At 36.5% G+C, this 16285-nt stretch overlaps 2 protein-coding genes across 2 annotated transcripts in view; both read left to right on the top strand.

The window, feature by feature from the left end:
• Window positions 1-16285, top strand: part of LOC132142383 (serine/threonine-protein kinase 16-like) — a 498700-nt gene that overhangs the window by 460828 nt on the left and 21587 nt on the right. The gene's annotated exons all lie outside the window — the stretch shown is intronic.
• On the top strand, window positions 10251-16220 carry LOC132142380 (tubulin alpha-4A chain-like). The gene is made up of 4 exons (XM_059552196.1): window positions 10251-10359; window positions 14278-14500; window positions 14941-15089; window positions 15184-16220. The coding sequence occupies exons 1-4, from the start codon at window positions 10357-10359 to the stop codon at window positions 16156-16158; spliced, it is 1350 nt and encodes a 449-aa protein (XP_059408179.1). The 5' UTR covers window positions 10251-10356; the 3' UTR covers window positions 16159-16220.

Here is a 16285-nt window from a genome sequence, read left to right as displayed (position 1 = left end):
AAAAAAATAGCAAAGTAAAGCATTTGTAGAGGTAGACAATGTGTGTTTTGTTTTGTTTTTTTAATGTAATTCGAGCTCTATGTGTTTTTTGGAGAAAAAGAAATGTACAAACGTTTACACGTTTTCCCCTTGATGACTTGTCCTGTATTGTACATGCTCTTGTCTTCAACTTAAGGTGACCTGAATGTTATGTAAACATAGTCCTTTATTAAGCAGAGCATATTGATGACACCGTTAATTCATTTAACAATTTCTGCCCCCATGTGTTTACATCTTATTTGTGAAATTATAAATGGAAGGTCAAAGTGCCAATGCAGGGATCCTTTAGTGTCAGCAACTGCCAGATAGCAGTTCTGAAATCAAGCATGCATACCTCCATCTACTGGACAAATCTGTCATTTTGAAAGATTAAATGCAATTTAATAATAATAATAATTATTATTATTATTATAAGATTTAAAGTTCAAACAAAACCATCTGAAAGGCAGAGAAATATCAGCTGCCATTCAAAATTATTTAGGAAAAGCAGGACAAAAACGTAAAGACTATGAGTAAACAAACATATACAAATAAAGAATTAGTAAGTATTAAAATATGTAACTAATACATATTTATAAATGACATTTTATATTTATTTATTGAAAACAGTACCTATTTATAGTTATCTTTAATTTCTTTAAATTGGTTTGAATTTGAGTTGGGATCAGTGACGGGTTCAGCGCAAGCAGGGGCCACCTGTGCTTGTAGAGGGCACACTTTTCAAATTCATCTTAAGCTACTTTCATCTCATTTCATTCAGTCAGTTATTTTTCTCCATGTCATGTATCACTGCATTCTCTAGAAGTAGGCTAACAATTTCAACTCAAATAAATGTTTCATAAAGTTTCATTTATTTGACAAATAATTTTGTATTGTAGTGTGATAACATAAGCAACACTTGGATAGTTAATTTCTCCCTATACATGCACACTAAATATTTTGGTACCTGTATCTTTTTTATTATTAATCTTTTTTTATTTATTTTTTTAAATTGTTTGTAGCTCTGATGAATTATGAATATGTGAAGCTCCTTCTCTGTGTTCTCTGTTTTAATTTTTTAACATCTTGCTAAATGTCACATATTTTCAAGATCAGCCAAATACAAAGTGGACTATCATTAATTTAACCTGTCTAATGGCAGTAAGTTTAGACAATATTCAGTGATGCAGTAGTAGTATGACACAAGTTATTACAATAATGTGTTGTGGGACAACAAGTATCATCATTTAACGATTTAAAAGCCGCTTAGCTAATGGCCCATAGCGAGTTGTTGATGCAATTTATTTTGCAGGCACTAGAGGGCCACATTTGACAGGGCCATAAATGTAACCATTTGTCGCCATCTCTTTTGACAACCATTTCCACTAGTCTGTTTCCAATAAGACATTTAATGGAAAATACCTTTTTAACACACATTTTTTTTATATATACCATTTTTATACCATATATATAATTAATTTTCATTTATTTATTTCACAAGTACCATGACATTGGAAAATTAAAAAAGACAGGCAGATTTCAGAAAGAACGAAAGAATACTTTAAAGTGCATAGAGGGACAGTTTAGTTCCCTATAAAGTTTGGTCTCTCGATACTGTGTAGCTTATGCTTCGGGGGGTCATCCCCCTCCTCCCAAATACTGAAGCCTGATTGCATAGGCAGTCTTGTCACACTGCAGCGGCGTCTTTGGCTCATGATGATGGATATGAGGGAGTCAGAGAATGCGCGGCTGTTGGATGCACCCATATCTCCGATCGGCCAGTTTGGTGAGACTGCAGGCTCATTTTCTGATAAATTTCTGGAGACCTAGAAACAGTGTAAGGCAATGAACCACCATTGCCGCGCAACAGATCTTTTTCTTTGTAGTGTTCGAAATGGTGCAACAACCACCACCTAATTTTTCCACGAAAAGAGCTTTCCACGAGAAATGCTTTCAGAGACTCTTAGTGTGTATGACAGCAGTAACTGTGGTATGTCAGTTCAGACTTCTGCATATGAGACCACTTCTGCTACGGATGAAAACTCAGGTGCCAGGCAAAGCATGGAAGAACAAGTCAGTGCCGTGTCTTGGTAACCCTCAGATGCATGCAGACAGTAGCCCCCTGGTTCAGCACGAAGATGTTTAAGAGGGAGTCCTGATGGGCAGTTTGATCAGCAGAAAAATTCTTATTATATAGAAGTGTCATTGACGGACTGGGGAGCCCTTTTCAACAGAAGAACAGTGTGCATAAGCAAAGTGACATATAAACTGCCTAGAGCTGAAAGCAGCATTTTTAGCTTTGCAGTGCTTTCTTCCACTGTTAAAGGATCGGCACGTTCTGGTTCGGACCGACAACTTGAAAGTGGTGTCCTACATTAACCATCAGGGTGGTTTTCGCTCACTCCAGAGACTGGTGGAGTGTTTCCTCTTTTGCCTCTGGAGATTCCATCCTTCACATGTCAATGGAGACCAGAACAACTAGATGAGCCCAAGAGAGAGATCCCCAATGAAGACCTTGTCTCCTAGATGGCCATCGGGAAAATACCACAGGAACCAATTAAACCCTGTGCACAATGTGACTTTGTTGCAGCCTGGAATTGAACTGCTGGTTTTGTCTGCCCAGATGAGAACTGGCCCCTCGACTGAGCCGTTTTTTTTCCCAAGTTTTTTTCTCCATTCTGTCACCAAATGAGTTTTGGTTCCTTGCCGCTGTCGCCTCTGGCTTGCTTAGTTGGGGACACTTCATTTCCAGCGATATCGTCGACTTGATTGCACAGATACTATTTTAACTGAACTGAGCTGGATGATGACATCACTTAATTCAATGATGAACTGCCTTTAACTTAAAAAACTGGGTTTACTATTGTCATTTTACATAGTTTACACACTATTTTACTAATTAAAGCTGTACAGTTGCTTTGACACAATCTGTATTGGTAAAAGCGCTATATAAATATGGGTGACCAGACTTGACACCAGTCGTTCTGTCTTTGCAGTGATGTATCTACAGCCTGGTATTGATTGTTGCCTATTCTGGCTATGTCCCCAGTTGATCAGGGTGGTTTTGACTAGGTCCAGTGTACCCAGGGCATGCCTATAATGGTATATTATAGTCAGCGACTCTCTACATGTGTTAGAAAGGTTGTTGACAGTGGTAAGTATGCTATTTTACTTATGTATCAAGTGGTATATATGTACAGTATATGTACAGCTCCAGCAGTGCTGCGGCCAGTCAATGTGTAGAGTTATGTTTGTATTACTGTGCTAAAGTTAGAGGGCATTTGTTTTCCCCTCGAGTGCCTTATGGAGTAGTCAAAAGGCTCTGCTCTTTTCCCCAAGTGTAAACTGCGCAGTGTCGAGAGACCGAACTTTATAGGGAAAGTCTCCCGTAATGTACATAACCTCGGTTCCCTAGAAGGAGGGAACGAGACACTGTGCATGCTGCCATGTTGTAATCCTCAAAGTCTAGTACCTGTTTGAATAGTCAAAAGATTCTGAGGTAATGACGCAATTTCAATTAAGGTTTGTATAAAGGCCTCCTGTAATGAATCCATGCATTTTTGTAAGAAAAATATCCATATTTCAAACGTAATAAAACTTTTCTCTTACTTCCGTTGTCTGCCATACACAGAAGCCATTCTGGCGGATGACCCAGCACATATGTGCAGCATGCATGCCATGATATGCTAGTCTTGTGAGTTTGTTTATGAGCAAAGGAACCAAAGTTTCCTTACTTTAGCAAGGAAAAACAGTCTCTTCTTGGTTTATATCGAAATCCTCCTACATTTTTCTTTGCAAATCCTCGGTTTGTACTTCATGGCTGGTGTTTTGTTTTGTGCATGGATTCACAACAGGAGGTCTTTATTCCCCCAGTGGGAATTTGTAAGTAAATGTAATTAACATAAAAATAAATTCACAAGAGCAAGTATATTGTTTGAACATGTTTATTTACATTAAAGGCAAAATAACTGAAATATTAAGAGCAGAAGTATAGATCTGGAACTTCTATATTCTGTCTAAATATAATTTAGTAACTGCAATGTATTCTGGTCCATATGCTTTCCTGAGGAAGGTGTCCTAGACACTGATTAATGTAAACTTTATAGGTAGACTTTTTTAAGGTAGACTTATATAAACTTTTCTATACTCCTTTTATTATATAATGGTAAATATTAAAATATCATTGCACAACAACAGTGATTAGCAATAATAAGCCTAATACTTACAATAAAAATAATAAGGTCATACAGATCATAACACATTCTCAGAGGTAAGAAGTGGATTATCCTTCACCTGAAATGTTTGTCTATTCATTCTGAAATGAGAGGCCAATAATTAGGAACCACAGTTCAGTGTTGCCAACTAATTTCCAGGGGAAGTTGCTAAAGGCAGATTGATTTGTTGCTAAAAGCTGATTTAACACAAAACAGCGATTTTACGTAGAATACGAAACGTAGCTGGATAATTAATATTTTCATTGATGTATAATTTGTTAAGATAGGACAATATTTGGCCGAGATACAACTATTTGAAAATCAGGAATCTGATGGTGCAAACAAATCTAAATACTGAGAAAATCGCCTTTTTGAAATTGTCCAAATGAATTCTTAGCAATGCATATTACTAATAAAAAAATAAGTTTACGACATATTCATGGTAGGAAATTTACAAAATATCTTCATGGAACATGATCTTTACTTAATACCCTAATGATTTTTGGCATGAAAAAATCGTTTTGACCCATACAATGTTACTTTGACTATTGATAAAAATATACCCCAGCGATTTAAGACTGGTTTTGTGGTCCAGGGTCACAAATGTGCATTTATTATTGACCAATTGGAACTGGCAACTTAATGCAGATTTAATGTTTGTAGTATTAGGCATCTTTCTCCAGCTCTCTCCAGGTTGATGTGCACATAGACATATAAATACCTAGACGCCTCATTGACCGCTCGTCCGCACTTCAACATCGCTGCCATATTGGAGCAGGCAACTCTCCATAACTCTTTTACATCAGGACAGAAGAAAACATACCTAACTCGTCTGCAGCTTGGGCATTTACAAACCGTCACAAAATAATAAAAACAGATCTCAGGGTATTATCACTTTGACAAGACAATATCAGACTGTCAGGATTAGTGATGGAGCTCAAGCATCTCTCTTTAATTTCACTGACGTTACTTATTTACAAAGATTACGTTTATTATCACTTGATTTTAAGGATTTCATAGCTTATCATAAAACTGTGAACTGATTATATATATATATATATGTATATATATATATATATATATATATATATATATATATATATATATATATATATATATATATATATATATATAACATCTTTTTTTTTCTTTTTAGCCAATTGTAAACAGGAAAAGGAAATCCTTGAGGAAAGCTGAAGAAAGCTGTTCTCTGCATTTGCAAGAGACAAGAATATACTTCCACAGACTAATGTTGTGTTTGTACTAGTTACAACCACTGATCTATAATATATATAGATCAGTGGTTACAACCCAGAATGACCCTGGTCATATTCTCCCTCGGATTTGACTTTCAGGAGCATGTTTTACCTTTGTAAGGGTAATTTTTTATAACAATATAATTTAATATAATTACCTTATTAAATGTTTCTGTTATTTTTGTCACATATTTGGAGGTGGATGCTGCACACTGCTGGTGGTTGAGGAGATTCCCCCTTCTATGTAAAGCGCTATATTAATGTAAGGAATTATTAATTTTAATTTAAATAAAACCAGTTTCTTCAGTCAATCACAATACTATAGACTGCATTTAAAATGATTTATACAGGCTGTTCAATGCTGACCATGTACTGTATGTGTCTTTACACAAAAACTACACAAATAGCCTAGAAATGAAAAACACAGGAACTCGTAGTGAGTCCAGCTGCAATATCATGACAAAATCATTGTTTATTATTGCACTTAAAGTTGTAATAATGATTATTAATTTTGATTAATAATTTTTTCGGGGAGTATCTCATATTCGGGTCTGTGATAAACATAACTATACTTTGACATTTTGTTGTACAACGTAAACTGCACACACACCCATTCATATTTATTACCATATATGAAAAAATGTGTAATGTGCTTTTTTGAACAAAATGTCAAGCATCGTCAAGTTGTTTTCATTATTTTACTCATTCATTGAATAAAACAGAAAATCTTGAGGGAACCGGTGGAGGTTCAGTCTTTATTTGTCAGGTTTTGCCATCACAACTAAAACACTCTATTCCCAGAGAAAGCTAACACTGAAAACTGAAATAAAATGTGTATCTTGAGCTGAGATTGATTTAGAAGATTTTGTTGTGTGTGTGCACATGTATATATTATACTTAAGGAGCTCATTAATTAAACTCACAATTTTTTGTGTTGTGTTATTACAACCCGAATTCCGGAAAAGTTGGGACGTTTTTTAAATTTTAATAAAATGAAAACTAAAAGACTTTCAAATCACATGAGCCAATATTTTATTCACAATAGAACATAGATAACATAGCAAATGTTTAAACTGAGAAAGTTTACAATTTTATGCACAAAATGAGCTCATTTCAATTTTGATTTCTGCTACAGGTCTCAAAATAGTTGGGACGGGGCATGTTTACCATGGTGTAGCATCTCCTTTTCTTTTCAAAACAGTTTGAAGACGTCTGGGCATTGAGGCTATGAGTTGCTGGAGTTTTGCTGTTGGAATTTGGTCCCATTCTTGCCTTATATAGATTTCCAGCTGCTGAAGAGTTCGTGGTCGTCTTTGACGTATTTTTCGTTTAATGATAGCCAAATGTTCTCTATAGGTGAAAGATCTGGACTGCAGGCAGGCCAGGTTAGCACCCGGACTCTTCTACGACGAAGCCATGCTGTTGTTATAGCTGCAGTATGTGGTTTTGCATTGTCCTGCTGAAATAAACAAGGCCTTCCCTGAAATAGACGTTGTTTGGAGGGAAGCATATGTTGCTCTAAAACCTTTATATACCTTTCAGCATTCACAGAGCCTTCCAAAACATGCAAGCTGCCCATACCGTATGCACTTATGCACCCCCATACCATCAGAGATGCTGGCTTTTGAACTGGACGCTGATAACATGCTGGAAGGTCTCCCTCCTCTTTAGCCCGGAGGACACGGCGTCCGTGATTTCCAACAAGAATGTCAAATTTGGACTCGTCTGACCATAAAACACTATTCCACTTTGAAATAGTCCATTTTAAATGAGCCTTGGCCCACAGGACACGACGGCGCTTCTGGACCATGTTCACATATGGCTTCCTTTTTGCATGATAGAGCTTTAGTTGGCATCTGCTGATAGCACGGCGGATTGTGTTTACCGACAGTGGTTTCTGAAAGTATTCCTGGGCCCATTTAGTAATGTCATTGACACAATCATGCCGATGAGTGATGCAGTGTCGTCTGAGAGCCCGAAGACCACGGGCATCCAATAAAGGTCTCCGGCCTTGTCCCTTACGCACAGAGATTTCTCCAGTTTCTCTGAATCTTTTGATGATGTTATGCACTGTAGATGATGAGATTTGCAAAGCCTTTGCAATTTGACGTTGAGGAACATTGTTTTTAAAGTTTTCCACAATTTTTTTTACGCAGTCTTTAACAGATTGGAGAGCCTCTGCCCATCTTTACTTCTGAGAGACTCTGCTTCTCTAAGACAAAGCTTTTATAGCTAATCATGTTACAGACCTGATATCAATTAACTTAATTAATCACTAGATGTTCTCCCAGCTGAATCTTTTCAAAACTGCTTGCTTTTTTAGCCATTTGTTCCCCCCGTGCCAACTTTTTTGAGACCTGTAGCAGGCATTAAATTTTAAATGAGCTAATTAAGTGGATAAAAGTGTAAAATTTCTCAGTTTAAACATTTGCTACGTTATCTTCGTTCTATTGTGAATAAAATATTGGCTCATGTGATTTGAAATTCCTTTAGTTTTCATTTTATTAAAATTTAAAAAACGTCCCAACTTTTCCGGAATTCGGGTTGTAGTTGTGTCTTAATTTGTTTAATAATTATTACAGAAATAGTATTCTAAAATTACATTTCACGATTATTTATTTTACTCTATAATTTACTATTAATTTATTCTTCATTTTTGTCTATTCTGTATTATTCAACCTTTCATATTACATATTATTCTTGCTATTATTCAGCTATTGTTGTTCATTTATTTATTATGGTATTATTCATATTATACATATAATTTGTGCTATTATAAATCTATTATATCACGTATGTTACTGTACTGTTGTACTCACTGTTTATATTATTCACTTTACTACAAGTACTATATTTTTACTCTGCACTTTATCAGTGCATAATATTTTAATGTTCACTGGATCCATAAAGGTTTATCAGTTGCTTTGTTATTGTTTGTTGTGGACTTTATCTCGGCTATACAGTGCGATCAAAATAAAAAGCAGACTACCGGTGTCACTTTTTGATTTGTATTCACTGGTTGTATTCAAATTTTTCAATGATGGTAAATTATTAGTGTTTAAAGATGTATTATTTTGATCTATGGATGTGCTGCTCTAGCTGTTCAATGGTTTCCTCTTTTCATGTAATTTAGATTAAAATATGAGCCTTTTTATCTTTGAGTCACTTTACAAAAGTTGCTTAAAAGATGCCAAAAAACATTTTAAAATTGGCTAATTTGTTGCTAGGTGCTTTTTGAAAAACAGGGTAGTCTGCTAGGGTAGTCTGAAAAGTTGCTAAATCTAGCAACAAAATTGCTAAATTGGCAACACTGCACAAATCTCTTCACACTTCTACAGTAAGTACAGTGCTGTCCTGCAGTCATGTTAGCTATTACCTTCAAAATGACTCATGAACAAATAAATAAATTAAATAAAAATGGGGGGGGGGGGGGGTTAACATTAAAATATATATATATTATTATTATAATTCTTAAAAAATTTGAAACTATACCAGATTCCCAGGTTCCAGGGTCCCATCTGGCGCTGCGTGTCCAGAACACTTCCCTGGTTCCCTAAAATCCAGATCAGCCTGCAGCATCGTTTGGGTTTAAATCCTCTCGCTCAACCCTGTAGCCTACTACAAAGGTATTTTAATCCCTGCACTCGATTGGGATGCTCTCTGGACTTATTCTGGACTGCAGAGGAAGTGACTGTAACGCCGAGCATATTTTGCAGTATTAAAAACGTATTTATACCATTCCATCAGTCTCCGATAAATTATTTAAAAAGAACACAAAGAATGGCCTTGTCAGCTGTCATAGTTGCGACTCTTGCGTCATCAGAACAGGGTGTTCAACGCACCACCGTTTCCGTTTACAAAACGTTCGGCAACGTTTTGTCTGGTTTCCGTGTTATCTGGTGACTTCCTGAGCTTAAATCCAGCAGTGAAACGATCTGCAGCAGATTCGTCATTTTTTTCAATCAAATCAAACATGTCCATCACAATTACATTTTGTCTACGTGATGTTGGTATCATGTGTTAATGTATAAATATTTGATTTAACAGCTAACAGCAGAAGTAAGCTTAATAATAATAATAATAATAAAGGTCTTAAAAGCCTGGTCGTTTCGTGATTCGAACTCGTCCAAAAGAAGTGCAGTTATTTGCTTTTGTTGCAGAAAATCGAATAGAGCTACGTGAGATTTGTTTGAAATGGGTTGTCCATGATTTACAAAGCATTAACAAAGTTATTTATTTATTTATTGAAGAACAGCAGGCAGTTCAACTGCTCAGGACAAAGAAGAGGCTCATGAACCACTATCACAAAATATAAAAACAGTTGTGTATCATCCAGGAAATGGCACACAGTATTAAGACTCAAGGGTATGTACACTTTTGAATGGGATCATATTTTATAAACTCGGTTATTATTTTGTCTTGTGGGGTATATGTAAACATCTGTTATGTGAAATATCATATTTAGGACAGTGCTATTTTTTTATTTATTTGTTTATTTATTAGTAATTTAACGTTGTAAGGTTGATTCGTTTAAAGTGAAAAAAAAAATAGAAAATAAAGTAACCAGTAGCTTAGTAGAAATAATATATAATGACCTAAAGTATTTTTTTCTGATTTTTGTTTTGTGAAATGCTGTTATTTGGGGTGGTCTTTCGTTATATTATAGTCTAATTATACTGGCCTATGAGCACTGGGAGTTTTGAAGGAGTGTCACGTTGCTCCTCCTCTGTGTTGCTGTTGGTATAAAGTCAAACTCCTGTCATTGCAGCGGCAAGATTGTCTCACTCATACCCCATTGCAGGTACGCAGTGAGAGTTCAAGTGATCTTCAAACTATTTTCCCGCCAGAAAACCTAATTTTAAAGAAAAATGGTGAGTAGACCCTTATTTTTTTACTATTACTGTGACAGGTTCTTCGACTAAGTAACGTTAAACAAATTGGGCCATAATGTAGGTTACATATTAGGTAACGTTAGCCTACCACTGAGCTAACACCATGGCCGCTCCTCAAACGCAGGTCGCATTTGAAGGCTGCATGCGTCATAAAGATCTTATTTTAAAATATTAACAGTTATAAATTCAACCATTATTCTTAGTAAAGCATAAATTGTAAAGTGCTCATGACTCGCGAATGTAATGCTCGGTTAACTGAAATAAACCAGACTTGACGCATGCTGCCTGCTAATGCGACATCCACACGGTTGCCAGGTTTAACAAAACCCGCCCAATTTTTATTCAAAACTAGCCCTTTCGCTTTTCGGATGGTCTCCGTTAATAATCGCGTTCCAGGGGGTAAACATCGTATGTATTTTTTTATTTTAATATTTTATTTGTATGATTTATTTATTTTTGGTCGACCTCTCTGGTAAAATTAGCACCACAGGAGCAAACTATCGCGTTAATTATCTCTTCAACCCACTGACATAAAAAACAACCCGCGAAAACCGTGTTAAATAATCCCTGTTACGCGGGAAAATGCGGACTTGGCAACACGGATGCAGCTTGAGAAACGCCCAATGTTTTAACCGGATGCGACAGTTGAGGTGTCGCAACAGCTTTAGCAATCGCTAGCAATAGCTAAAGTCTAACATACACTGGACGTGACTGCGTGTTTTGTGTCAGAACGTCATAATAAGAACGATGCAACGGTTTACTGTCGGTTATTTGTCGTGTTTTTATACAGTCTATGGTCGTGTCGCACCCACAGTGTATGGTCGCAAAGCGCTGCATCCAGTCTAGACCGCATCGATGATTATGTAATGGGTTCGATATTATTTTGCCTCGCGTCTGGTGTAGACACGTGTGGTGTAAGAATGTATGCAAATGTTTGATGTACTTCATTTTAATTGTAGTTCATTTTAATATAAAAAAAATCTGAGAATGGAGAAAGTTTAATGCTCCGTAATGACTCTATTAAAGACATAATAATAGTTACTACGGTTAAATGTTTATACAACATGCAAAACCACTCCTTGTGGAAATACTGGGAGCTTTATGCCTTTAGCAGCGTGGTTATGGGTGTGTGACTTTTGTTGAATGTTGATGCGTCATTCTGCCTCAGCATGTCTGTGTGCCCCATGATCCATAAAAAGGCATAACCTGTTCATGCTGGTTGAAATATTTAAAATATTACTCAATAAGACAATTGAGCAATTAATTGTTTTTCTTGATATTATTGTAAGATGACGTCATTCATTAAAGTGGGTACTATAAAAATGGTCCTAGTTAATTTATGAATCTTCTAAAATCTCAAGATTTGATTAAATAAATGTGAAATATTGTGTGCCAAGGATCGTCCAAAACAAATATGCATTGTGAAATGCAGTGCCTACAGGCCCCCAGTATACAACTAAAACAGTGTTGTAGATCTCAAAGTCTGTTTTTGCTTGGAAAATATATTTGAGAACAAATGGTTCTCAAAATATAAACTGAGAACAAATGGTTCTCAGTTTCCAAATCCTAAGTCCTTTTGTGTTTCTTTTGGGTGCTTTGAATGACACAAACATTTAATTGGTGACGTATTAAAGATTAATGATCTAAACCTTTATTTTGCAATTTTAATGTTTGAAACGTGAATTGGCTGATTTACTACTAAAATCCAATTAAAAGCAATTTTTAATTTCTTTACAAATCATGATGTCAGTTGCCACCCAGTATAGCTAACAGTTGTGTTAAAGGGGTCATATGATTTTTTGTTTTTTTTTTTTCCCCTCCCCTTTTCTCCTTGAAGTGTTACAAGCTTTTGGTGCATAATGAAGATCTGTAAAGTTGCAAAGCCTAAAGTCTCAAATCCAGCACACAGTGGAGTGAGTCAGCTGTCTTAACCATATGTGGCTTCTGCAAACACATACAGCTTCATCACTTTGTCTGTCACACCACTCTGTTCCCCTTTCGGGCTTGAACTGATGATAAAACTAAGGACATTATTAACTGTCTTAAACACTTTATTTTGAAAGTTTGAAGCCCGCAATTATTGTCTAAACACGCCTTTTAACAACCCATAAAGAACTTCTTGCCTGACTGCCATGCCCAAACTAGGCGGACTGCCTGTGTAATGTTCCATCCCCCTCCACAATGACTCGCCAATATGTAGAAAGGACAGAGGGGTAAAAATGGTGTCCATCCCCAGGATAATAAATGCAGAGGATAAGTCATGCATGCAGAGAAGAATCAAAGTCTGGATATTTCTTCTAATGCTGATGTAGGCCACCTCTCTGGAGCATAGCCAGATTTAGGGGTTGAATCATAAAAGAGCACTTCTATGTCAACCATGTGAATCATATTTTTGCATTGGTGTCTTCAATGCTTTGATTGCATAATGGCAATACCTACTACATCTTTGCATTTGGCTGACACTTATCCAGTCATTTTGCATTTTATCAGTCCTGGGAATCAAACCCATGAGTAGAACTACAGAATCACTATCTTGACATACAGCATATGGAAAATATAAAGAAATATTTGACTTTGGGACTTTAAACTGACCAATCGCTACATTTCGTTATCAAATCTGATCAATGACAACCATTGATTCATATCACTACACACTCTTTTAGTTTATCACATAATGAAATTGTATATTTTGTTATATATATAAAAGATACTTTTTTTTAATCCATTTGTTTATAATTTGATATACATTCATCAGGGTCCTGATCAGGACTTTTTTTTTATAGCTTATTGAGTGTATGTTATCCATGTCTAGCATGGTGTTCCTGTGTTTTTGGACCTTTTTAGCACAGAAATATCATGTTTTATATGGTATTTTACCATGTTTTAAGAGATTGTTATTGTATCATTCATGTTTTAGTGATTTAATTTGTGACTGTATTTGGTTACTAAACTTTCATGCAAATTTCTGGGGTCTTTGAATTTCTTTAGGCTGCATTTATTTGATTTAAAAAAAAGTGTAATGTTATTACAATAAAAATAACTGTTTTGTCTGAGTATATTTCCAAATGTCATTTATTCCTTCAACACACGGCTGAATTTTCAGCATCTTTACTCCAGTCTCTAGTGTCACATGACCCTTCAGAGATCATTCTGTTCTAATTTAATGCTCCGTAACATATATTTCTTATTAATGTTGAAAACAAACAAACCTTTTAGGACACAAGATGAAAATTCCACACTAGGGTGTAGCTCTCAGTATTCCTATATAAACCTGTTGGGGCTTTTGTCGACATCTCATGCTTTTTCATTTCTTCAGACTTGCAAGGGAGTGTGTGTGTGTGAGGAGCAAGTAAAATAGTGTTTGTGTCGGGTTTTTTTTTTTTTTTTTTTTTTTTTTTTTTTTGGTGTTTTTTTGTGTATGTGTAAAAGAGACAATACTGGCCATGACTGAGGGTTAGTAGGTCTGCCTGCCGAATGTGGCAATTGTCACATCATAAAGGTTGAGTCTTTCAGGAAACTCCCTTTCCAAACAAACACTTGTTTAACATGACATAATATAAATTCAAAGCTGGCTTTGTTTAAAAATGTTTCAAGAACATTTTAAAAGTAATTCCGTAATGTCAGTAAAATGATCAAATGGAATGTTCCACTAACATTTGCATTACAAAGAAAAAGGGGGAAAAATTAAACATTTTACAAAAAAAGCATTGTTTTAAACATCCAAAGAATATTCTGAAATAAAAATTCATAAAATTAAGAAATGTTAGCAGAACGTTCTTAGAACATTTTTATTTTAGCTGGGTAGTTATGTTTCGGAGTAACATACACAAATTATTAATGTTATGCATGCAATGCCATGCAACATTCCGTTAGTAACCATCTGTTTCCTCTCCCCAGCGTGAGTGTATCTCTGTCCACATTGGCCAGGCTGGTGTCCAGATGGGTAACACCTGCTGGGAGCTGTACTGTCTGGAACATGGTATCCAGCCCGACGGCCAGATGCCCAGCAACAAACCAGTGGGTGGCCATGATGACTCCTTCACCACCTTCTTCAGCGACACTGGATCTGGCAAATATGTACCACGTGCTATCTTTGTAGACCTTGAGCCAACGGTCATTGGTAAATATCATAAAGTTGTTAAATTTAAGGCCATGTTTTTGTCATTTTAACATGTAATCAGTAAAATCATTTAATGAACTTATAATAGATAGCACACCATTATAATGCTTTCAGAACATCTAGGAACAATAATTATTACTGAATGCAACTTATTTTAAATTGTTTACATAATCATTTATTAGTGTTTCTTTTTTTTTTTTTAATTCCTGAGAAATAAATGTGACAATTTCTTGGGATCTGTAATATTTTGAATTTTATATATATATATATATATATATATATATATATATATATATATATATAACATTTTCAGTAATTTAACTGAAAAATAATAATGTAAATTTTTCTGCTTTAATGAATTATTTGAATTAGTTTTAGTCAACAGCAACAGTGCTGGTCAGGATTTGGTTTTATGTGGTTCTGTGGTGTTATTCTTTCAGATGAAGTCCGCACGGGACCTTATCGTCAGCTGTTTCATCCTGAGCAGATGATCTCCGGCAAAGAGGATGCAGCGAATAACTATGCCCGTGGACATTACACCATTGGCAAGGAGATCATTGACTCCGTGATGGATCGCATACGGAAACTGGTAATGTCAATAATAAGTGTTGCATTTACTTAAAAAAAATATATATATATATAACCGAAACTAAAATGCACATTTTGTCCATTCTTGCGCACAGTCTGACCAATGCACAGGGCTACAAGGTTTCCTGGTCTTTCACAGTTTTGGTGGCGGAACAGGCTCAGGTTTCACCTCCCTTCTGATGGAGCGTCTCTCTGTTGACTTCGGAAAGAAGTCCAAGCTAGAGTTTGCCATTTATCCAGCTCCCCAGGTGTCTACAGCTGTAGTGGAGCCATACAACTCCATCCTGACCACCCATACCACTCTGGAGCACTCTGACTGTGCTTTCATGGTGGACAATGAGGCCATCTACGATATCTGCAGGAGAAACCTGGATATTGAGCGCCCATCATACACCAACCTCAACCGGCTCATCAGCCAGATTGTTTCCTCCATCACTGCTTCTCTGCGCTTTGATGGTGCCTTGAACGTCGACCTAACAGAGTTCCAGACCAACTTGGTGCCCTACCCTCGTATCCACTTCCCCCTGGCCACATACGCTCCAGTCATTTCCACTGAAAAAGCCTACCATGAGCAGCTCTCTGTGGCCGAGATCACCAACTCCTGTTTCGAGCCCAGCAACCAGATGGTGAAGTGTGATCCACGGCATGGAAAATACATGGCCTGCTGTTTGCTGTACAGAGGAGATGTGGTTCCAAAAGATGTCAACGTCGCCATCGCGGCCATCAAGACCAAAAGAAGCATCCAGTTTGTGGACTGGTGTCCCACTGGCTTCAAGGTGGGAATCAACTATCAGCCCCCAACTGTGGTTCCTGGAGGAGACTTGGCCAAGGTGCAAAGAGCTGTGTGCATGCTAAGCAACACCACAGCCATTGCTGAGGCCTGGGCCCGTCTGGATCACAAATTTGACCTGATGTATGCTAAGAGAGCCTTTGTGCACTGGTATGTGGGTGAAGGCATGGAAGAGGGAGAGTTCTCTGAGGCCAGAGAAGACATGGCAGCTCTGGAGAAGGATTACGAAGAAGTGGGCCTTGATTCACAAGAGGACGAGGAGGAAGGGGAAGAGTACTAAAAGGGGGAAAGTTTTTTTTTTCTGTCAAATAAAAAGCAAAATTAAAATATAGCTTTTAATTATGTTTTTGTTGTTGTGGTTCTTTTAATAACTTGGTGACGTTGTCAAGTGTATGCAATTCATTGTT

This window comes from Carassius carassius, chromosome 6 (genome assembly GCF_963082965.1).
Source record: "Carassius carassius chromosome 6, fCarCar2.1, whole genome shotgun sequence".
In the NCBI taxonomy this organism is placed as follows: Eukaryota; Metazoa; Chordata; class Actinopteri; order Cypriniformes; family Cyprinidae; genus Carassius; species Carassius carassius.
The sequence above is the reverse complement of the archived record's forward strand: the minus strand, read 5'-3'. Positions and strand labels throughout refer to the sequence as shown.

Excerpts from the sequence above, each read along its gene's own strand:
- LOC132142380 (XM_059552196.1), top strand. Across the intron at positions 14,501-14,940 it reads CCTTGAGCCAACGGTCATTG|ATGAAGTCCGCACGGGACCT; the intron begins GTAAATATCATA and ends TTATTCTTTCAG. Across the intron at positions 15,090-15,183 it reads TGGATCGCATACGGAAACTG|TCTGACCAATGCACAGGGCT; the intron begins GTAATGTCAATA and ends TCTTGCGCACAG.